General features: G+C 35.9%; 1 protein-coding gene across 1 annotated transcript in view; it reads left to right on the top strand.

Annotated features, from left to right (window-relative positions):
* The window catches only part of LOC120539002 (regulator of G-protein signaling 1-like), a 144,231-nt gene that overhangs the window by 107,647 nt on the left and 11,872 nt on the right, over nt 1-24,712 (top strand). The window contains exon 6 of the mRNA XM_039768669.1: nt 24,037-24,203. Within this exon, the coding sequence (XP_039624603.1) occupies nt 24,037-24,203 (167 nt within the window). The remainder of the gene's footprint in view (nt 1-24,036; nt 24,204-24,712) is intronic.

The following is a 24,712-nucleotide window of genomic DNA, read 5'->3' as shown; positions in this document are numbered from 1 at the left end:
AAATTAAAGGTTGTTTTTGGCAGACAAGAAATGTGTTTTTTTTCTGTCTTAAACTAGTTGTGACACTCGCAATATGCCCAGGATAGAGGGGGTGAAGATTGCGTGGGCGTCTGTTCAAATTCCAGTGCTCTTTCTATGAGTTGACTGAAGTGTGTTTACATTCCTTTTGCACACATTTTAATAACATTTTAAATGTCAGCGTGGCGTATAGTGTATAGTTCAGCTTGGTGATTGAAGTAACTGGAACCTGCAGCTATTAGATCTTGTGCATTTACACACACAGAGACACACACGCGCACACACAGACTGTCAAAGGCAGCTCACTTTTTTTTTCCTTTCATAATGTAGTGTCTTAACTGGTGCGTTAATGTGGACTTTGCAACAGGCCTATTAATATCCTCAAGCTGCTGCAAAAGACAGATAAGCAAAGTACAGTACTACTTAGTCAAATATGTCCTTCTACCTCAAAGATCATATGTCAGGAACTGGCTGGTAACATACTTAGTGGCAGAACCTTTGATAATTTTATTTTGTTTCTGACATGTTCTACATATATTTGTGGCTATTTTCAGAGAAGGTGCATTAATACAAGAAAGATTATTTCTTATAGTCCTCCTTGTATTAGCTCTATAAACAGTTAGTTCTACCAACTTTTATGAATCAAAATCTCTGGACTCTTTCAATACCAGCCATTTTTGGCCACTTTTCTTCTTGATTTTCAACACAGCAAAAGATACAATCAAGGAAATGACAAAAATTAGCAGCAGTAATCTATCATATGGGTCTAACATAAGGTATCAATTACATCATGCTTAGGAATACACAAGAGCAATGTTGACATTGTTAATTTGTGAAGTTAAACCTACACACTTGAAGGGTGACATCCTGTCATTTGTTGCAGACACATGTTTTGTTATTTTATCCAAAGCATCAAAACATGTCCAAACTGAAGTCAGGAGTGTTCCTTATATTGATTTAATATCTTCAGATTGTACTCTTTTTAAGCACCAATTTATCCAAACTATAACTTACTGGTGTACTCCCATCCCAAGAAGTGTGACGCGGTTACAAGTAGTTTAGATTCCTGAAGGTTAAAGTTACAGACTTGCTTTAATATTAGTTCTAGTTAGATAGATAGATACTTTATTAATCCCAAGGGGAAATTCACATAATCCAGCAGCAGTATACTGATACAAAGAAACAATATTAAATTAAATAGTAATAAAAATGAAAAAAATGAAAAAAAATAAACATAAAAAAGCAGAGAATAACTGAGTAATGTTAGCATTTACTCCCCCGGGTGGAGTTGAAGAGTCGCATAGTGTGGGGGAGGAACAATCTCCTCAGTCTGTCAGTGGAGCAAGACAGTGACAACAGTCTCTCACTAAAGCTACTCCTCTGCCTGGAGATGACACTGTTCAGTGGATGCAGTGGATTATTCATGATTGACAGGAGTTTGCTTAATGCCCGTCGCTCTGCCACATATGTTAAACTGTCCAACTTTACTCCTACAATAGAGCCTGCCTTCTTAACAAGTTTGTCCAGGCGTGAGGCGTCTTTCGTCTTTATGCTGCCACCCCAGCACATCACCACGTAGAAGAGGGCACTCGCCACAACCGTCTGGTAGAACATCTGCAGCATCTTTCTAGTGCTTGGGCTATTTCCCAGGCAATTTCTTGCTTTTCAAAGCAACTGTGCAAAAGTAGTCATTTTCAAAGTACTATACATCTGACTGAAAAGAAGTTAGCCAGTTAGAGATGGGGGATGATTAAGGGCCAGAATGACCACATTGGACTTGTCCAGTTTAACCAGGATATCAGAAAACACCCTACTCTTTTTGAAAGATGCCCATGGATCTTTTATGACCACAGAGAATTAGAACCTCCATTTTACATTTAATTGAAATGACAGCAGCAATTTTTACAGCACCTTGACACGGTCACTGCACTAGGGCATTGGGATAACACACAGACCACAGGGTAAGTGCCAACCAATGCCATTACCAACACCTCTTCCGGCAGCTACCCAAGATTTTCCTGATTGGGCTCTAATCCAAGTACTACCCAGGCTCAAACATGCTTGGCTTCAGGTGGATTTACCTGTTCTGAAGTGCAGGTAGTATTGCTGCTGGCTGAAGATTGTGGCTAAATATCAATCAGCCTTAATGGGTTCCTAGCAATATTTTGTGGCAAATAGAGGCAGGTGGAGGTGTTCCTTTTAAAACAAATGTTATTGAGCAGAAAGGCAACATGTTTCAAGTCATAATACATGCAGCTGATTGTTTAAAATTTTTGTTATCCACACTGGTTTAAAAGTAGGCCTTGACAAATAACTTTATTCCTTTTGTGAATGAACGTTTAAATGCTAAATGTTGTTGAAAATTGTTTCTCCTGAGTTTAGAGTAATCATTTAATTAAATACGTTATAGTTTATGTAGGGATTCGACTGAGATAAAATAAGTAGTTCTCCGTTGTAATATTTACTGAAAAGTATTCTTTTATTAATATTTTTAAACCTGCATAATAAAAGCTGATCTATATAAGTTCCCTTAGGTGGTGCACTGAAAACTTTGTATTGTTGTAAGAATGGTAATAGCATTTTTTTTTTCCTTTTGAGTAAGAGGAGCGATTGCAGCTGCTCTCTTTAGCAATGGTACAGTAACTCAGAAACACAATGCTCAATCCACATTTAAGTCAAATGATTGTAAAAGGCAATATGAACCCAATTTACAGAAAGAGTTTGATGTTCAAACATTGTCAAGTGAAAAAATCATGTAATCTAGTATACAATTAACTAGGGCTATCGCATTTGAATTTTGAATTCATAATTTTGTGCTATGCAACATCTCATCTTTATATGTTGCAAGAAAAATGTATTTGTATTTTTGGTTGGATAGTGTTTTTTTTCTTACTGAAATGGACAGTATTCTGCAAACTGGGGAAAAAGCAGTCATTTCATTTTGAAATTGGGGGTGGGGGGCATAACAGCTTGTCTTCATCTTGGCTTGAATGCTGACTTAACACTTTACTTGGGGCAAATTTTGGACTTTTTGTGGCATTGTATTGAAGTGTGACAAGGTGTTTTTTTTTTTTTTGTTAATTTGATCAGATGAGAAAAGAAAAATATACAGAATCATTGTGCATATCTTAACATGAGAGCCTTAAATTGTCACTAACTCAAAAAAAAAAAAGGTCTAAATTCAGAATCAAAACTAAACAAATTTTAAGACCAAAATTTGTTATTAATTCGTTCTGGGTGATGCTCAAACATTAGTTTCTTATGTGCATTTCCTTTAAATATACTTAATTTTGGACATACTGTATCAAATTTTATAAAGCCAACTTTTATATCATTCCACATTGATGTTACATGCAGTGCCACACTGGGAACAAGTGACCAGCAGTGAAGTGCATCTCTGATATTAAAATTGCTGAAAAAGGCAGTGCTGTTAGGAAAAAAAAAAAAAAAGATCATGCAATGATGTCAGTGTAATTGTAATAAAATTAAAAATATATATATGCACAATGCAAAAAAAAGAGAAAAATTAGTAATCCTGTCACAAACACACATAGTTGATGTAATAAAAAAGCGAAAATAAAGCATAGATTGGATCACTTTATACTGGTTTTGCAAAGCAGAGAAATCACTTGTCGCCTTCAACTCAAACCCCAGTGTTCATGTACATTCTGTAGGAACTTTGTTTGTTCTCACTGTTATTAATTAAAGTTCACCATGAGAAGTGTTGATCTGAACTGTAGTTCTGCAAGCAAGAGGTAAAAAGTTAGGGGGGGGTTACCATTTTATAAGCATTTAATCACCAGCCACTGCTTAACGTAAGTGCTAAATCTTGACAATTGTACAAATATGTAAAAAAAATATAAATACATAATTTGAAAACAATACTTAGTAAGTGTCACATACCTCATATAGGAAACTATATGTATCTGTCCTGTATTTTAAACTCTCACTTATATAATTTTCAAAAAAACAAAATATTTGAATCTCAGTTACATAATACATTTTCTTGCAAAAGGAAGAGCCAGAGCTAAGATTACACTGAATACCAATATGTGTGTTGTGCTTTGTTAATAAGTATTCTGTTGAGATACTTTAAGTCCATTTCCAAAATGTAAAAAGGTTGACAAAGTGATTTATGGGATATTCATAACAAATTCAGCCGAGTAAAATATGTTTGTTCTTAAGTATATATCAGTTTGAACTTGACTCATAAAAAGTGAATAATAGCTTACAATTATTTTGTACAAATGAAATACAACACTTCATATCACATTATCACAAAATATCAATTAAAAAAAAAGTTTACATACACTATTTGCTATGATTTTGGAAGGTAAGTATCCTTAATTTGGAAATTGTATGCCAAACTTCTGTGATAAAATAAATACCTTGCAACATTTGTTTGTTTTCACTTTTATCTTTAAACCTCAGGTGATGTGATCTGTTGATCAGAGAACATTTTTCTCTTCACAGCTAACATTTTCAAGGCATTTTAAGGCTTTTATTTCACTTGTAAATTGCTGCCCTGTTTGCTATCTTATAAAGGTTTTCTGTGAGGTGCTATGTAGAATAAGCAAAGTTTTCACAGCAACTACTGTGAAAAAAACTTTAAAAAATTACAAAAACTTCTTTAAATCTGGAAGTGTCAAAGTGACATGTTTCTCAACTTATCTGATTGTCAAAAAAAAGCAATGTTCAGTTCAGGCATGTGAATGGCATATGTTGTTGTCATTATTTATATATTTGGTAGGCAACATTACCTAAGGCAAGAAGATCAGAACACACTGTAATTATTTAAGTATATACAGTGTTTACAACTGGAGTACAGTCAGGTTAGGCAACTGTTGTAGCATAGTGTTGCACAGATTTAGTTAATTCAGGCAGGTGATGGCATGTGAAAGTATTTTGTTTGGTTATCACCTTTACCCAAGGCAACGTCAGAGATCAGTATACATTACAATTATTTACATTTTTTTTTTTTTATTTCAGTTGAAGTAGAAGCAGGTTATGTGACAAGCTCAAGGTCACACAGCGAGACAGAAGCAGGAACTAAAACAGCACCTTAATGTTTAATAGATAGGGTTTAATGTTAACTGCCCTAGCCACTAACTGCTTGCTAAGCAAATGCTGCCCAACTTCTGAAAATCGGAACAAACAATACCAACTCACTGTAAAATTTCTACCCCCTTAGAGAGGTTGTCTGAGGTATTATTAAATTGATATTTTTCAGCCTTTGGACAAGCACATAATTACATCCTTGATAGAAATCTGGTCTTCTGGCACAGTAGGTATCCCAAGCTGCGTAGACTGTTTGTTCAGCTGCTTTGTGTGTTCTATGTATTTTCCCTACATTGTAGGAATCTTTGTTTAGGTAAACTATGTATTTTCATAATTAGCAGTCATCCTTCTATATAAAAGCGGTCGGGTGTACTTCCGTCTCGTGAGTGCTACGCAGGCGCGGATTTTCACACACGCCCTGTCCATTTTGCAATGCACGATGGGATTTGTAGTTTCATTTTTCCAGGTAAAAGATGATTTTCTACTCCAGACTGTGCGAGTAGCACGGAGTTTCACACACGCCCCGTGCATTGATGGGATTTGTAGTTTCGTTTTTTCCAGGTAAAAGATGATTTTCTACTCCAGACTGTGCGATATCTTCTTCTTCTTTCTTACTATATAAAAGTGGTCGGGATTGTCCTTCCGTCCCGTAAGTGGAAAGCGTAGCGGTATTCCGCTTATCACAGACTTACTACTTGCAGCTTGCGGCGGCGACATGATGTGAGCAGAGTTCTGGTGCTCCCATCGTTCCCTTGCTTTTGTGCGTGATGCGCTGGAAAAATAGACAAAATTATGTCTCTGGAAATAATTAATGTTGATGGAGTACAAATGCCTCACCGCATAGTAAATATCAGGGGCGTTCAAAAGGGCGACCTCAATATAGAAAAAAAGTTTAAATTTCATCACAAAAATAACAGAAACTACGAGTATTAAAGTAATACCGCTCAAATGCAATATAACCAAATTAATGAGTTTGTATAAAATATCAAATTGATCTACATATTGAATTGCCTTAAGAAGTGGTCAACTTAAAAGTCGGTCGCCTTAAAAGGCGGGTCAACCTAGTAAATAAATAAGCTTTGAAGGTGTGTTTTGTGTTATCCTAATGAAGTGACATTGTAGTTTCAACCCCCATGTCAGCCTTCTGCATGGTGTACTTAGGTTCTGGCTTGGTTGCTCCCAGGTAATAGGTGCTGGTGCTAAACTCTTGTGATATATACCAGTATAATAGTTTAATAAGGGTTCGTGGAATGGTCATCCCAGCAATTAACCCTGGAGGTAGAATTTTCCAGGTGAAAATAAGTTATGATTTTAGCCAGAAATGCATCATTGGAAAAAGACAGTAAAAGTTTCATATCTGTAAAAATAAGAATTTGTTTGCCCAAAAAATTGGAGATAAAGCTTAATCTAGCAAATACAAACATTTTAAATTGATTTTTTGGTGATGAACTGAATTTTCTCTTGCAATACAAAGATGACTTTACCATTAATGTAATAATCTCTGCATTAATTCTTAATGCAAGAAGGCTATTTAAAGTAAAGCAAAGTAAAGGGTGACAATCTGAAATGCAGTTTGAGACTCCCACAAGTAAAGAGAGGGAAAGAGAAAGGGAGGAATCAAGCAGCTGCCAACGTTTTTATACTTTTACAACAGGCTCGTAGTGGCAGGATACAATGTTCAGTCAGCACTTTATACAGATAAAATTTACTTTGTGATATAAATAAAAGAACAGCATTGCTGAGTAGACAAACCTGGCCAAGGTGAGTTGTAAATATAGTGGAGAGCAGCGTGTTGTGAAACTGTGCCAGTGAGTTACTTTATCGAATTGTAACACTCTGAAGGACATTGTTTGCATCAAAAACTCCAAATGTATTGTGAATTTAGCTCAGAGAATATGATATTGTCAAGGCTATGTTAGTGATTTATTAGATAAATTGATAATGTGGCTACTTGAAAAGTTGGCATCATGGAGTACTCAGAAATTTGCAGGATAAGGTAAGGTGCGGGAGGGTAATACCATTTTCTAGATTGTGATCTTTTTGTGTATTGGTGGATGATGTTTGTGATCCTTTTAATTTTTTTTCAGTACATTTGCGCTCATTGTGACTTTATGCTTAGTTATAATATATTGGTGTAATATCCAGACTACTGAAGGCCACAGACGGTTAAGGTGGAGGTAACTTTTGTTAATCACAGAGCCTTTTTCTGTGTGTCTGTGTTGTACAGTAGTTGACATAAGAAATAAGAGTACTACACCAGAATTGGGTATAGTTACCCAACCTTATTGAACTGACATTTATATCCTTGTGGAATATCAAATACTGTATTCAGATAAAATGTGCATCTCTTGCTTTTTAGATTGATCTGAGTACATTTTGATGTACTTTGCAAAAGCTAGATTCAGAATTAGAACATTTGCCTACATATTGCATTCTTTTTCTCCCAAATGTATATCTTAATAATACCACTTTGTGTTTCAGCTCATGTTTCAAGTGTACATACATAGGGAAACTTCCTTTTGGTATTTGAAATCTTCATATCGTGGTACACATCACACTACACAATAGCTGCACCAGGCACCAAACCCACTGACATTACAAAACTCTTGGTGTGTTGTGAGCCTTTGCCAAGCTTTTGCTGTAGCCACTTTCATATGATACATGTTTTCTGTGGGTGGTTCTGCCATGAGGCTCTTTGGCACAGAGACAACTTATTCGGTTTAGGACTTTCCAATTGTTTAATCCATAATTGAATTCCTTTAAAACAAAGTGTGTTTTGGGTCATCTTAGTGTATGATAAAATGCTACTTAATCAGTCTAAAAGTTTTTACATGTCTATAGACTACCAAAATTCTTGAGAAGATTCTCAATCTGTGTTCCTTATTTAAATCTTTACTCCACAACTCACTCTTGACCCTTAAAGTGGTGGCCACTTATGACACTACTTCCACTATTTTTCATCAGCAGTTCCTTAATTTTAATGTTCCAGTCACGTACATTGAGGTTTATCATTGCTTCATCTCCCCATACCATTTTGTTCTAGAATTTGAGCAATTCTGCTGCAAACAGTACATTGTAATCTCCACAAACCTGCACTATAGATGTTAGTTACAATTTCAATTATCTTTGTCAGTTTTACTTCATAGTTCTAAAATTTTTTTATTATAAATGGGGCATAGATAGATGTTAAGAATTTCTAGGTACACCAATGATTTTTTTTCCTTCAAATTGTTGATACCATTATGCTTAAAGACTATGCTGTGGTTTGGCTGATTTTTTTCTTTTTCCACCATATATTTTGCTTGCTTTTATTTTTAGTGTTCATGTTTGTTTCCGACAACCAATATCCAATGTTGTCATATACTTTTATGGTTCTTTTATTGCTGTGCTATCAATACAACGGGAAACACCTGGCCAAGTAAGCACCTGGAAGGCAGTCATCCCATTGTGTATGTAGGAATTGAGCAGTAAATGCTTTTGATTTTATAATGTAAAAGTATATGTGCATTAAACACATTATCTGCATGTGCCTCATAATTACTTTTTCAGGTCACAGTTTAATTTGTTGAATTATTAGTACTGTCAAACGGACATAGTACAGTGGAATTCTTACTTCCATGCCTGACCAACATTAAGCACAACACACCTTTTCAGTGTCATCATAAACAAGTATGTATGAATATAAAGAATTATTCATCCATTCATTTATTCATTAGTTTATTTTCCACCTATCTTGGGTCACAGTGAGACCCATATGTTCCTTTCCACGGCCACATTTGTCAACACATACTGTGAGATCCCAAGGCAATCCCAGGCCAATATTTATAGAAGTATTTCTTATCAAAAAAATACAAATCCACCTACCTGTTGACCATTAAAGAATTGTTTTCTTTAGTGAACTGAATAATTTATTCACAGAGAAGTGGAATGTATTTTCTTGTAACCTTTCAGTTTAGCACTGAAAATTTCAGGTAATTTTCTTGTAATTTCTTCATACTCTTGTCATTTCCTTCACCTGAATTTGAGTTTGCCTCTGTCTTTTTTAATATCTGCTGTGAGGCTTTTGCCTGGAGGAATGCTGGTTGAACCAACAGGGGTGAGGATAGTGTATTGCACAGTTTAGCTGCTTGTACTCGGTGATGAAAAAAACTTGGGTGGGGTCGCAGTTTTTGGGGAGACAAACTGAAGCAGCACTAATCTATTATGTAGTACCTTTCACATTGATTTATCTATTCATCCATCTATTATATAGTAACATCCTGTCATGCCTTTCATATCTATTATATAGTGCTTTTCATATCTGTTATACAGTGAATTTCATATCTATCTATCTTGTCATTCCATATGCTGTTGTGGTCCTCATCATAAAGTCAATGCACATATTAGCCAGTCCAGTACCAGACCCATAGAACACATTCAGGCTAAAATGTATTGTACCCTTTCCACCATGGTGCCCAATCTGATGCCAGCTTTCCCATTTCTACTGCACTCCTAAACTTCAGTCCATTACATCCAAAGTCCCATTATTCTTCCTATAATTTGCCCAACAGATATGGGAAGGAACAGGTGCCTCTGCCATCCATGTTTTACACTGCACTTGTCTCTAAGTTTCCAAATCCTCTGCTAGCTTGCCCAGTTCCCAATTCTGCCAATACCCACACCAAAATGTCTGCACCCCGACCTCCGTAATCTTTCAATAACATACACATCTATTTGTCCTATAACACATCCACAGCATAAGTCCAATCCAGATATTATTCTGCTTCTCCTAATAGAGTGCCTGGTCCTTGGCCATTTCCACTGTAGTCCATCACTCCACATCATACAGTCACTAGTCCTCTGATTTTTTTTTTTTTCTTCTTCTACATCCTAGTTTATCATTTAGCATACTCACAGAGTCATTCCCACCCTAATTTTATTTTACATTTGCTGCCAGTCTGCCTAATCCTATATGCAATTTTGCTAGGCTTACCTCACCTCACCTGGGCACAAATTCACATTGTAAGATCCACAGACCCCACATCTTAAAGCATTAATTCACTCCCCAACCTGTCTTGTATTACACCCACAAAACAAGTCCAACCTAAATCGTATTCTGCCATTACGATCAGGACTTATTTTGTATTTGTATTTTCTTGAATATAAATTTTGCCCTCCTTTCCTTCAGGCCTGAAGATTTGTCATTTATCTTCTGGTTAAACTGAGTCGTTTCACTGAGCCTACCAAAAAATGTAGCCTCATTCTATTTTTTGGAGATGACTGTGGCTACTTTCATGTGCTTGCATTTTTCAAAAAGTTGCTGTTGATCTCTTGCCCCGTCATTGTCCACAACGCTTTGGTTGGGTACCAAAACTTTGAAACAGCATACCGGGAAAGGAAAAAATGTATTACTTACACCACATCCAGTTACAAAACTCAATTTGTCATAACAAGAGCGGGAAAAAGTCAATGTGTGAGGTCTTCCTCAGTCCCTTTTCTGCTGCTGAATTCTTAAGTCAGGTCGGTTGGGTTCAAGCTCCTTTATCTCCTTTTTTAATTCAAGTGAATGATTTATGAAGGGGTGTTTCATTAAAGAAATAGCCAAATTTTCTTTGATTTCTGAAGTTCCACTTGAAGTTGCCATCTCCGTAAAGTTGCACTTGCTCATCTGTAGTTATTGTATGTTATTGACGACTGTTAACTGTGAACCATTGACATGAACATGAAATGTGTGTTGTCTAATCACTTTAGATTAAACAAAAACCTAAAACAATACTAATTTGATGTCGAACATTGTGGGAGTATCCGGGTTGCAGAGAACTGCATCCTCAGAAAAATCTGAAAGCAACCAATTAAAGGGCAGCTTCAGGTAACCTTTTTTCTAAAAGATTGATGACTTACATACCCTTTACACTCATTTGGCTGGTGTTCTTAACTCAGGAAATATAGGTATTCACACAAAAATGAAACAAATACAAGTCGGAGCCAATTTTTAATGGATGTTGACATGTGCTGACACCAGGCACATTGTTCAAATAAAGAAAATATTTCATGATTATTTCACATTACCTAAGTTGTTAGTGTTTTTAATTTAAGTAAGAGTTTTTAAAATATTTGGCGGGCTCCACTGGTAGCTAAGTATATAATATACATGGGAGAGATTGTGTTTCATTAATTTTCTAGAAATTTATGAGGAAGTAGGATAAGCTATTAAAGTGGAATGTGTGATGTTTTACAAGTCAACTTTCAAAAAGCATCTATTGCAGTTACCTGTGAGGGACCACCCCAAAAAACAAAAAGTTATTCAGGGAGTTTTGGATGGATTCAACTATGATTAAACAAATAAAGCTTGTTTCATAGTTTTTGCATATGTGAACCTCTGCAGAGGTCAGTCTTTTAAATCTACATTTTTGATTGGAATAAGCAGTTATTTTTCCAGTTGACATTAAAATCTGGGTTTTAGTAAAAATACTAGAACAACCAAACCGTTTTCAGGAACTTAATTAAAGATTCATTTTGCAAAAATGTGTCCAGGTAGAGAACCATATGTAATATAAAAACATTACTAAGCAGTAATTTTTAGTTGATTATTGTTTTACAGATGTTACTTCAATAGAAAATTTAAAGTACTAAACTAAAAGTAGTTAGCTTGGGTTTTTTCACAGCTGTCTGTTTTTTATCATTCTTGTGAAACTGTAAGGGAGGAATATAACTATGGTTGAAAAAACTGTTGCCACTAAATATGCAATAAATCAGCATTCTACCATCAAACACTTTGAAAATGACTTGATACTGAATTTGCTCTTCCATTAATCAATCTTTTGTTTTAGGTAATTCACTTTCTAGGGAACTATTTGCACTGATAAATGACTATGCTAAACATACAGCAAATTACCTTTTGCATTTTCTGTTGTTTTATCTGTGTTCATCTGGTGGTTTTAAACATTGGACTATTCTTATCTTTTGTTCTGTGCCACAAAATACAAAGAGCACATTGTGTAATTCATAAAATATAAGAAAAAACAGAGCAAACTAAACAACTGAGGAATCTAATACCTGTTACAGAATTACCAGAGTACAGATAACTGATAACATGTTGGAATCAACATCATAGGGTCGTGCTGAAAAAAGCAGAAGAACATTTCCTGTGAAGCTAGAGAAAATGGATGATGAGCAAGAGAAAACATTTGAGTTATTATTATAGCTGCACATCACAAATTATTACAATGATACATTAGTACAAACCAGATAAACCATTTGGATTATGATATTTGCATAAAAAATAAAATGGTTTCAGTTACTGTCACTGGTACCAAATATACTTCAAACACTTTGGTGGTAAACTTGTGTCATGGAACACTATTCAGACCATCCCAGCCACAACTCACTCATGACTCTATGGTTTAGTGGATGGTATCATAGCATTTCAAACCTGACCAGAGTCAGAATTCCAATATTTATTATTCCCAGTCTATACATGTGAACAGCAACCGTTTAAGTAATACAGTAATCCCTCCTCGATCCAGAACCCCCCGCGATAGATGAAAATCCCCGAAGTAGAAACCATATGTTTGTATGGTTAATTTTTATATATTTTAAGCTCTTATAAACTCTCCCACACTGTTAACATTATTAGAGCCCTCTAGACATGAAATAACACCCTTTAGTCAAAAGTTTAAACTGTGCTCCATGACAAGACAGAGACATGGCAGTTCTTTCTCACAATTAAAAGAATGCAAAAATATCTTCTCTTCAAATGAGTGTGCTCATCAGGAGCAGAGAATTTCAGAGAGAGACAGAGCTCGCTAAGAAAAGCAAACAATCAAAAAATCAATACGTGCTTTTGTGCTTTTAAGTATGCCGAAGCACAGCGATAAAGCAGCATTTTTTAGAAGAGCGTCCACATCTTCTAAGCAAACAGCCCCTCTGCTCACACCTCCTCCGTCAGGCGCAGAGAACGTCAGAGAGAGAGAAAGAAATTAAAGCAAACAATCAAAAAATCAATACTGTACGTGCTTTTGGGTTTTTAAGTATGCCAAAGCACCGCAATAAAGCGGCATTTTTTAGAGGAGTGTCCGTATACTCTAGGCAAACAGCCTCTGTGCAAACAGCCCCTCTGCTCACACCCCCTCCATCAGGCAGAGAGAGTGAGAGGGACAGAAAAAAAAGCAAACAATCAAGCACCGCGCGGGAAGCATATCGTATATTATTGAGGAGTTTTAGTTAATATGTAATACATGCTCTGATTGGGTAGCTTCTAAGCCATCCGCCAATAGCATCCCTTGTATGAAATCAACTGGGCAAACAAACTGAGGAAGCATGTACCATAAATTAAAAGACACATTGTCCGCAGAAATCCACAAACCAGCGAAAAATCCGTGATATATATTTAGATATGCTTACATTTAAAATCCGCGATAGAGTGAATCCGTGAAAGTCGAAGCGCGATATAGCGAGGGATTACTGTAGTATGTGTTAAATGTCATACTGCTTCTATGTTGCTTTTCTCTGTTGTGTATTAGTTGGTACTTTGTTTGTATACATTTCCTTTGATATTTTTAATTGTTACCATTGGAGTAAACAGGCTTGAAAATACCAATTCACTCAAACTTGATTAAAGATCAATTTAAAACTGAGCAAAAGAAATTAAACTAAAATGCCATTACATGTTGTTTGCGTATTGTTTTGATGGATATACATGTTGACGTTTTGATTGCATCTGTTGTATTCTACATGATGGCAAATATCTGCAAGAATTTACTTTTCTACAGCTACAAGGGTATATCAAAAAGTAAAGACATTTTCAAAATTATGCAGTAACTGCAATGGATAGAAGCTGATGCAATACAACACATTCACAAAGGTTTGTGGGTAGTTTGAACACACACTCCAAGCTCTCTGCTGTTAGTCTAGTTGAAGCCAAGCTCAAATGAACATTGATGCTCACCTGTGGGATTTCACCATTGTTGATCAACATGTTGTAGTGCGATTTCTTTGGAAAGAAGGAGTGAAATCTGCTGACATTCAGTGAAGGATGGTGGCTTAGTACAGAAGTGAAAACCTCACATCTCAACTAAAAGTTTATTAATGAGTAGATAGGTTTAAAGCAGAAAAAGCAATTTTAACCAATGTCGACCATCAGCACTGTTTACACTAGCCCACCTTGATGTGGCGATTGCCTTCGTCAGAGAAGGCAGACAGATTATGTTGTCCACTGTTGCTGCACATTTGGACATCCTCTTTGGATCTACACATGCCATAGTGCATGATGACTCCATAAAGTTTAAGCAAGATGGGTACCAATACAGCTTACTGATCACTACAAGCCAACGTCCTTCTGTGAACTTTTGTAGGTTTCATTCTCTCTACCCAAAGACATATAGTTAAAGTAGAAACCTTGACAACCTTTAAGGAGTATCTAAATGAAATACTGAGACAGCTTAGCTATTAGCAGAACAAATGAGCTTGACGGATTGAATGGTGGTTTCTCATTTGTGAAATCTCTTATTTTCTTATGTTCTTAAATCAAGTAGAAATCCAAGTCCTATTCAAAAAGCATATATCAAAAATATATCAATTTATATGCTAACCATATGGTATTATTCATGTACTGTACTAACTATATGACAGTACTCATGCTATATAATATTACAAAATTAATGCCACTCTTCATGTCTGCTTGGATCATCAAATGACCCTAAAATGAATAAGCTCCAAAATGGAGGATTGGCTGGTTAATGTCTTCATTTTTAACCTGTTCAGCTCAACATATTTGAAGCATAACCCTCACCATCACAAACAGAGGAACAGTCTAGGCCACCTGGACCCCAGTAACACTTTCCAGCTCCTTCTGAGGATTTCCCTGGCAACCGCAGTACACAGCTGCCCCTAGGTCTCTTCTCACTAGGCCTAGCCTGATACACCTCCATGGGGCATCCTTACCCCAAGCTCAAACCACTTTAGTTAGCACCTATTTTTCTGTAGAAGCAGTAGTTCTAGCTCTCACATCCTTCCATATTTGTGAACAAGTAGCCACCCTCTGTTAAATGTTTAAATAAAGTAATGAAACTGTATAAATTAATTTGTTTAAATATGAATGTCTTCTTAGTTGTACTGTATAATAATATCATAACATTTGCCAACCTGCTTCTCCCATTTATTGGTTATAAGTGCATTACTTCTCTACTGGGTTTTAAGGCTGTCAGATGTACTTTTTCCATATGAGTGTGGGGATATGCTGAACTGAATTAGGAAAGGGGAGAAAGGAGTATAATGGTCAAACAGATACATAAAATGACAACAGGATGATGGAAATGCAATAAAGTCTCCTCTTTCAGTATTTCCAATAATTCTTAGAAATTTCTTTCCCGATTCCGAAGAAAGCCTTTGTTTTTGTTATGTGGGTTGGAGACAGTGGCACTGACCAGAAAGCAGGAGACAGAGCTGGAGGTAGCAGAGTTACAGATGCTAAGATTTGCACTGGGTGTGACGAGGATGGATAGGATTAGAAATGAGTACATTAGAGGGTCAGCTCAAGTTGGACGGTTGGGAGACAAAGTCAGAGAGGCGAGGTTGCGTTGGTTTGGACATGTGCAGAAGAGAGCATTCTTCTCGCAATATACTCAGCATCTAAGGATAGAGCTGCTGGGGAATAGGAAAAGAGGAAGGCCTATATGAAGGTTTATGGATGTGGTGAGAAAGGAAATGCAGGTGATGGGTGTAACAGAACAAGATGCAGAGGACAGAAAGATATGGAAGAAGATGATCCGCTGTGGCAACCCCTAACGGCAGCAGCTGAAAGAAGATTCCTTGAATATGCTTTGAGGGTGAGCGAGCGAGAGTGAGAAAAGTTCATATACATATAGAGAGGGAACAGAAAACACTTATAAATTGCCTAACTAGTGTCAGAGCTTCAATAAACAAACCATCTGTCACTGCATCAAGGCACATAGGAAACCACAGAAGAGTCTGAAAGCAAGTGGAGCTAAACTAACCCTTTCCGCACTGGAAGGGATCTATCTGTTAGTGTGCATTGCTAAAAGTTCTGCCTGTTAAAAAGTGTTGTTCCCCTTAATACCCTTGGTACCATCTAGTGGTGTTGGATTTATTTTGTTTGTTTGTTTCAGTCTGATATCTACAGGGAGTGTTCAGGGTGCAGTAGCAGCTGTGTGCCAAGATCAGACCCAGTGGTTCCCATGAAACAGCTTTATACAACATGGCCTGGAAATGACCTTCTGTTTTAATTTTTTGTCTGAACTCAAGCTGGACATCATTCACATTCCCTCTTCTAATGCTATGAACTAGAAAAACACATACATTTTTTGCTCAATTTTGCCAGTCATGTTTCTCTGTTTAGTAAAATAAAAAGACTACAGTAAATGAGTCATAAAAGTTTTTCCCACTAAGCCTGATTTTTGGCATGACATGATTCTCCCTCCCCCACCCCTTTCCTTTGTTTTTCTTTCTTGCTTTATTATAAACAGCAGATATTCTGCCATCTGCTTTAGAAGTTCTCTTGCCTGATTAAAACAGAAAATGATCTGTTTGTTTTATTTATTATTTAAGAAAAGAAGAGCTCACTTAATGGAATGTGAGAGTTTTGAAATAACCCATCTGGGAGGTTACATGATGTTTAGGGTAAAAAATCACATTGCTTCATAGTCCCATTGAAAACTGTGTTGAATACTTTTCAGGGTTATAGATTCTAAGACGTAATATGAACTGGGTGTGTCGAATAAGAGTTTTTTTCTCTTTTCAGTTCACAATTTACATAACATATTTCATTTATTTTATCATTTAATGCAAGTTATTGTGAGAGGCCCAACTACTCATTTTCCAGCATTCTTTTCATATTTAAACACATAGTGAACAACCCTGCCAAACTGAAAACAGTTCATAACATTATGTCATTTGTTTTTTAAGATGCAATTGCATGTCTGAAGATATGCAGATTAAATGAACTGGCATTGCTATTTTGGCCCAAGTATGTGTTTACATATCAGTGTGTCTGCCCAGCGGTGGACTGGTGCCCCGTCCAGGGATTGTTCCTGTTTTGCAAAACACCCAACTCCACCCTAAATCAGTCTCCAACTTTCTATTTTTGATTATCAATGTGAAATAGTTTGATGGGGGAATATAACTGTATGACTGAACTGTCAACACCAAATACACCTGTCCTGGATAAGCAGGTTTAAAAATGGATGTATACATTCTAGATCAAAGTACATAAATGTATACAAGATATGACTACAAAATCCAGGCCATTTTGCAGCTACTATAAATCCCAATAACAATTGTGTGTAATCATGGAATATATTCAAGAGCAGCATCTTCTTGATTACCAAGATTAAAATAACATTTCAAATTATTGTAAGGTAGCCAAAAGAAGAACACAATATTTATTTTTTAAGCATTTTATTGATTTTATTAAAATCAAATAACATTTCATACAAGCAAGTCAAGTTAAGCAAAACTATTTTTTGTAGTTCCACAGAGTACAACATAGACTTCTTTATACATATACAAATAATTTACTTAAATAACAGTGATAATTTTGCTTATATTATTTAAAGACTCAGACTACATGCTTTCATAGGTGGTAGATACAATGGATGTTTTCTTAAAGATCTGTGCATTTGAAATTAATTTGAACATGATGATACTATTTAGGATGACACCATAGCAAATTTAATTTTTAACATTTCCCCTTTACGGTCATGCATCATTTAGCATAGTTGGGTTATAATTAAATTAAGGTTTAAAGAGCAATTCAGATTCAGTATTAAAAACTTTCTGGAACATATCAAACAAAATCTTAAGAAGTGAATTCTTATGCTGTAGACAGTTTTATGCATTTTTTGACTCCTCCTTAATTCAATCAGCTTTCAATATATGGTATGTTTTTGTTGCCAAAAGCATTAAACACATGCATTGACAATATATTTGCACCTTTGATCAGTAATGTTAGTCTTGTATATAAACATCTACGTGTGGAAGTGTGTGTGTCTGTCTGTCCATCCCGGAAGTGCGAGGCTACAGCATGAAGCTCAAAGAGCCGGCAAGGCGGCCCCAAGTTAACAAGTCGGAAGAAGAAAGAAGTACGAAGCTACAGCATGAAGCTGAAAGAAAAGAACTCCATCACCGAGGCGAGCACATCAGCAAAATGAAACCTCCGAGACGAGAGAAACTCGCTTAGCCGCTGATTGACAAGAGGGGCGAGCATGTCCGTAACACGAAACCACCGACTCCGGATTTCAATTTTTTTCTGACGATTTCATTAGGTTCTAGGTGCCAGGGCTTTTTACAGCATGGGCTTACATAGCTAGTATAGTATAATTGGTTAAAAAAACACTGTGTTTGCAACTCAGAGCATTTTAAGGCTTACTTTTCATCACACTACATTGAATAAATTACTTAGAAGTGTGGTGGAGATTAAGGCTTTAATGTCCTTCAAATCTTGGTATAAAATTGTTTTAAGATGATATCACATTATGTGACTTGTAGTCTTTGGATACCTCTGACTCTCTTTTTTTATTTTTTCTTCTTCTTCTTCCATTCTATCATGATACATGAAAAACAACATCAGACAAATAAGCTTCACTTCTATTAGGTAAAAAACACTCATGCTCCTTATTTCTTGTTGCTACATTAAATGCATTGTGCTTCCCTTTTAAGATAAGCATTCATTTGTTGTCCGCTTTCTTGCATGCAGGGCCCACCATTATAACTAAAACAAAATCAAATCTGTTTGATTTTGGTAAAGAGAGTTGTGGACTATTTGAAGTGAGTAGCTTGATGTAACACTTTATCTTGTATCTTTACATATTATTATGTTAATATCTTTGTATTAACATAATCCTTTCTGTAATTACATTAGCTACATCCACATTGTTTACCTTTTCACTCAGGCTCCATTTAGTGAAGGAAGGTGCTAAGATAAATTTACTTTGGCAACCAAATGTATTGTTGATTATCCATACAGCAAAACCAGTTAGCCTGGTTGTCTTTAGTAAAGCATAATTTCCAGTACGGAATTCCAAGGCTGTTTGTCTGATGTAAGTGTTCAAAAATTTTGTTTTTTCACTTTCAGCATTGTAGAACATGTTTCAGTGTGTTGTGGTCTGGCCTATCAGTAGTGTGCTGGACTGGTTACCTGATCACTATACATTCAAATCCTTCCACTGTTACCATGAAGGTTCTTCATTTAACGTGGGTGTGTTCCAAATATTGTTCTCTAACTGTAAAATTAAGCTGTAGTGGCATTTACTGTGAAAGGTAACATAAAATCCTCAATCTAACATAATCTGGGCAGGGACAGGACAGAGCCTATCTGAGCAGCGACAGTTGCAGGCCAGGAATCAGCTCTCGAGATTAAATCAGTACACAGGGTCTACTCACACACATTCACATGGGTCCACATTTTTGAAGTGACAATAAACACAACATGTGTGACTTTGGGATTTGTATGGAAACCAGAACACCTGGAGGAAATCCAACACAGACATGGAGAGGACATTCAAACTCCCCACAGATAATGACCGAGGACAGGATTCAATCCCAAGGCATTAAATCTAAGAGGCCACGGCACTAATCACTGTACAACTCTGCTGACAATCTGTGAAAGGAGCTATATAAAATCTCTGGGCATTAAAAAGCTCTAGTTGAATAAGATAAATCTGAGCCAAATTGCTACATTTTTCAACCATCCATCTTTTGGCTAATTTTTCTCTTCATTCCTAAAATATGTTGCTAAGCAAATCACTTAACTTGTCTCTGCTCCAACTAAAAAAGACATTTGAGAACAGCTCTATTAAGGAATATCTTTGTTTCCTTGAGTAAAGGAAGCTGGCTAGCAAGTAAATAATTGCAGACTATCCAACCAGACAAAACAAGGAGAAGATTTAACTAATGTTTGTGATGGCCATTAATGGAAATGAACAAGGATGAGCATTCTACCTAGTAGGACATGTCTTCATTAACTTTGTATTCAACGATTTTGCAAAATATACTGGTCAACAAAATTTAGTGAACACTTAATCATCACAGTCAAACAACTCAGTTGTCCTTCAGGGATATAAATCTGTCCAGTTAGGAAGCATAAGCGATTATGAATCAACTTTGCCTGCTTTGGTGCAAAAGAAAGTGAAAACCGGTGCACTTGAGAGGTAATAGCAAGATAACCCTGAAAAAGGGAATGTTTTTACAGTGTGTTGGCCACAGATAATTATTCTCTCCTTTCTGACCAATTCTTCTTTAATTTTGTGTTTTCCTAGAGTGCTTTTCAGTGCTAATAATATATTTTGCTTTTCATCAATTATTGACCTTCACATATCAGGTGTGTCACAAATTTAAGTGTACTCCACTCTTTTGTATGGAGTCCCCCAAGCACCCCACTACTAACTAAGAAAACAGGAAGCACATGAGACGTTGAAATGTAATGGAGTTTCAGTTTAGTTTTATTTTGTTTATATATTCAATGCTTTTGGGAATGTTTCCTTTGAGTAGAGATTCTTTTTATCTTGACTTTTAACATTCAGACTTTTATTTTTATTTTTTTAAACAAATTAGCTGCTGAGTTTCCAAATCCATTCTGATTATTTATATCACTGTTTCACTTCCGTCAAATCCCATACACATTATGAGTACTGCAGCTCTTTTTAAGCTTTTTTTTTTTCCTTCAACAAATGAATAGTATTGTTTCGTTACATTCATCATAACATCCACTTGATCTGGTTCATGATGATTGTTGTTCCAGTTTCAATGAGTATGCATGTGTAACAACCCTTCCCTCCTAGGGGCCTTGTTAGTGATGCCTAAAAGTAACCTGGGAAAGTGCCCTGGGTTTCTTCTCCTGTATTTAACCAGTATATATCTAAATGGATCCTATCCTGTCGCTAATTTACTTATGGAATAACTATGTAAAAACTTTTATCTACAGTTGCTTCAGTTCAAACCAAGTGTACGTTTAATCAAAAGCAGTTAATAACATGACCAAGAATACAAATAAACTTAAACTTAAATTAGAGTATTTATTGAATAAATAAAACAACTTTTAAAACAATGGTAACAATAATGATAATAAAAATAAAGGTGTATGTTGAACTTATCCCGTCTTAAAACGTACAAAAATTATTCATACTAATCCACATTATTACCCTAAAGGAAACCTCTGTTATACATTACAGTTATATAAGAACCCAAGTAAATATATTTAACAATTACTAATCTCAGACTTTTGTAAAGATAACAATTTCAGTGGTAGGTACATTAATCTGAAATGCTTGTAACATTAATTTCAGCTTTTAAGTCACAGTCCTGAATTAAATTAATAATTAACCAGTGTATTGGCCCACACACGCTCTAGCCTTCATACACACCCACACCCACACCCTTGTTGCAGGCCTGTACCCAAAGCCGGAAAACAATTAAAGGGCCTCTTCGCTCAACTAAACTCAAATAAAAAAAGGTTACCTCTGTCAAGGCACACAATAATCACCTCATTTGAACAAGTCCATCTTAAATAATGAGGAGGCCTAGCATTAATCAAACAGCATCTCTCCCACATGGACTGAAGAATTCTGCACACCTCACCAGTGAAAATGCTCTTCTGCCAAAAGGAAAATGGTCTGTCCCAAACCAGACACTGTGGTACCCTCCACATATACCAGGCTTTTCAATAATTTAATTTATAGCAAAGTAAAACACACGAGTCGGGCAGGAATATATTAATAAAGTGAACTTAGACTGTACTTTATCCAAACATCCGAAAGCTACTTATTTAATAACTTACTGTATATGCTGCTGCTAATTCTGTACTGCAGTATTTCAACAGCTTGGCTAAAACAATTGCTTTTCTCTCATTTATCCTTTTATTCTTTTAATTTCTTTCAATAAGTGTAGGAGCTCTACTACTACATTCCCACACATGCTGTTTTTTTTTTTCTCCCTGTCACTCCATTTCCATGAATCAGCCCCGTTCCCCAAAGTCCACCCATAACAGCAAGCAATTAGATGCATCGGCCCCACTGACCAATAAAAGACATTTTACTTTCTTAAATGACACTAACCTGCATCCTTGCTAGCTGTAGGTCTCTCAACTGTGCAGAGTAGAGATATGTTACAGGGATTGAGGCCAATTAACTATGGTAGTCCTGACATTCAACTGGGCTACATCAGTATGTATGTTTGCGACTATGCCCTCGATGGACTATCTTTCAGTTCCACACTTGATGCTGCCAGGATAGAATTCAGCCTTGCATCCTTGAAATGAATTAAGTGGGTTTAATGCTGAATGAGTGGCTCTTGCTCTGTTAAAAATTTTAAGTCAAGGTCTGTGTTACAAACTTTCCATTTCAGCAGCAGTGTTGAAGAAATTGGATCTCTATTACTAGTTTGGTTAAGCTGTAGAAAATGGTAAACATTCTTATAAAATCAGTAATAAAGGTCCCTGCTTGACCCACTAAATATATGAAAGTACATTGTTGAGGGAAAAGAAAAGAGAGCTATAAGAGGTTTTCCACCCCATGAGAATACAGTTGTTAATTAGAATACAGATATTAATTAGGGATGTGAGAACCCATCTGAATTATCTTAATTTGGAGCTTGGCAAAATCATGGAAATTTGTTGAACTTGTCAAAATGAATTGAAGTCAATGAAGAAAGAGGGGAAAAAAAGACAGAACTAGTTTTGAATAGATTACAACAGTGAAATGGTCTTGTCCAACACTAAGGAGCGTTGGAATCATTAGATGGAATTATTCTCTCATCAGACTGGACAGCAAGCACAGATTCCACTATAGAAAATCCAGGAGGGGGTAGGCAGCCATTTGGCAGAGATCTGAAGAACTGTAATTTTGTTTTTTGACTTTCTCTTTTACAATTTTAATTAGTTAAGGAACAGATATTGTTGGTTTTCATTTATTTTTAATTAGTTTCTACTGTTTTCTATGTGTGTTTTAACAAATCTGTACTTATGTGTACAAGTTCTGTATTTAGTAATTAGTATAATCTATACTATACATTCTGTAGTATCCATATATCTACATTAGTACAATCTTGAATTGTTCACAGTGCCCTGATGCTTTTGCTCATTCTCTGTTGCTGCTACCAAGTAAGTGCAACATTAAAACATATAGAATCTTCACTCCTTCCTGTTTGCATCAACAGCACAGCCATCTGGGTAATATTATTAAAGAGGTTATTTTTACGTATTGTATACAGGTCAGATACAAATCATTGAAAAAGACTTTGCCTTTAAGACACAAATATACATTTCCAGTCCTCGTCTGGGTGTACATTTTATGTTTAAATGCATTCACAAGTTTTCACATCTCATATTGACTGCTATAACTCAGTAATGTCACACTGGCCTCACAATGCATCAAAAATTGCATTGGGGAAAAATGTTCCTCCAAGCCAGCCGCATTGTGAATTTCCAAAAGAATATTTGACATACATGGTCGCCAGCAAACATGACACATTCCCTGTGCAAAATGCTTTACCAAATTCTACCCAGTCAACACTAATGTTAGTTATATATTTGTTTCATTCAATTCCTCATTCTTGACTAATACTTTTTTTCAAGATACTATATTTCATATATATTGGATCATATCTTACAACCATTTTATTTTTCTTGTCATCAGATTGCTTTGTGAAATTTCCATTTAAAGACTGCTGGTAGTTTTAGAGATGGTTGAAGAAAAAGTAGTGCCTTTATTCGGTAAACAGACTGAGTTGCAACATATGGGATTTATTTAATCAAGAGTACCTGTGATGCACTTGAGTAACCTTTTAGACATGTCCTATTTAATGCATAAAAAATATGTAATTAATTTATGGTCAGAATGACTGCCCAGACCTTAACTGTTTGACCTTTCTAATTTATAACTTGACCGTGACATTTTTTGATAAAGGCTGCGGTGTTGCTGGGATTAACTGTAAACTGAGTTAAGATTTCTAAATTCTGACTTCCCTTTATAGATGGTGTTGCACTTTTCCGGGCATTCCTGAAGTCAGAGTTCAGCGAAGAGAATCTGGAATTCTGGCTAGACTGTGAAGATTATAAACAGACCAAGAGTAACAGCCAACTTGCCCGCAAAGCCAAGAAGATCTTCTATCAGTATATAATTCCTCAGGCACCCACAGAGGTAAGGGAGTTTCTAATATCATAGGTGATTTTTTTTTTTTTCTTCTTGGAGCTTCACTTTCAAGTTTCCGATCATCTCAAATGAGACCCACCAAATGCACTTCTATATTAATATATCCTCACAGTGTATGGAGAAATACAGTCTAGCGATTTAAGTTGATTTTACTTTGAATTTTTTGCAACCAAAATAAGTCACCTCTACAAAAAAGTCTTGTTTTTCTTCATTTTTTGTTAATTGTACATAGTATGATAATCACTTTATAGCTTTACTAATTAATACAAACATACTGTTAGTTGTACATATTATAACAAGAGTTAAAATTAAGATAAGTATCTGTTCTGAAGTTGTTTGATCAAGTTCATATTTCCTTGATACTCTGCCTCCAGACTGAAATAGCAGGTGTCTTCATACAAATCTCCACTTCCTTTTTTTTTTTTTTTAATGGAAACTACTGTGGTCTCCTGGTGGCACTGCAGCTCTCCATACTTCTGGCACAAAAGGCTTAGACA

This window comes from Polypterus senegalus, chromosome 11, assembly GCF_016835505.1.
Source record: "Polypterus senegalus isolate Bchr_013 chromosome 11, ASM1683550v1, whole genome shotgun sequence".
Lineage (NCBI taxonomy): Eukaryota > Metazoa > Chordata > Cladistia > Polypteriformes > Polypteridae > Polypterus > Polypterus senegalus.
The sequence above is the reverse complement of the archived record's forward strand: the minus strand, read 5'-3'. Positions and strand labels throughout refer to the sequence as shown.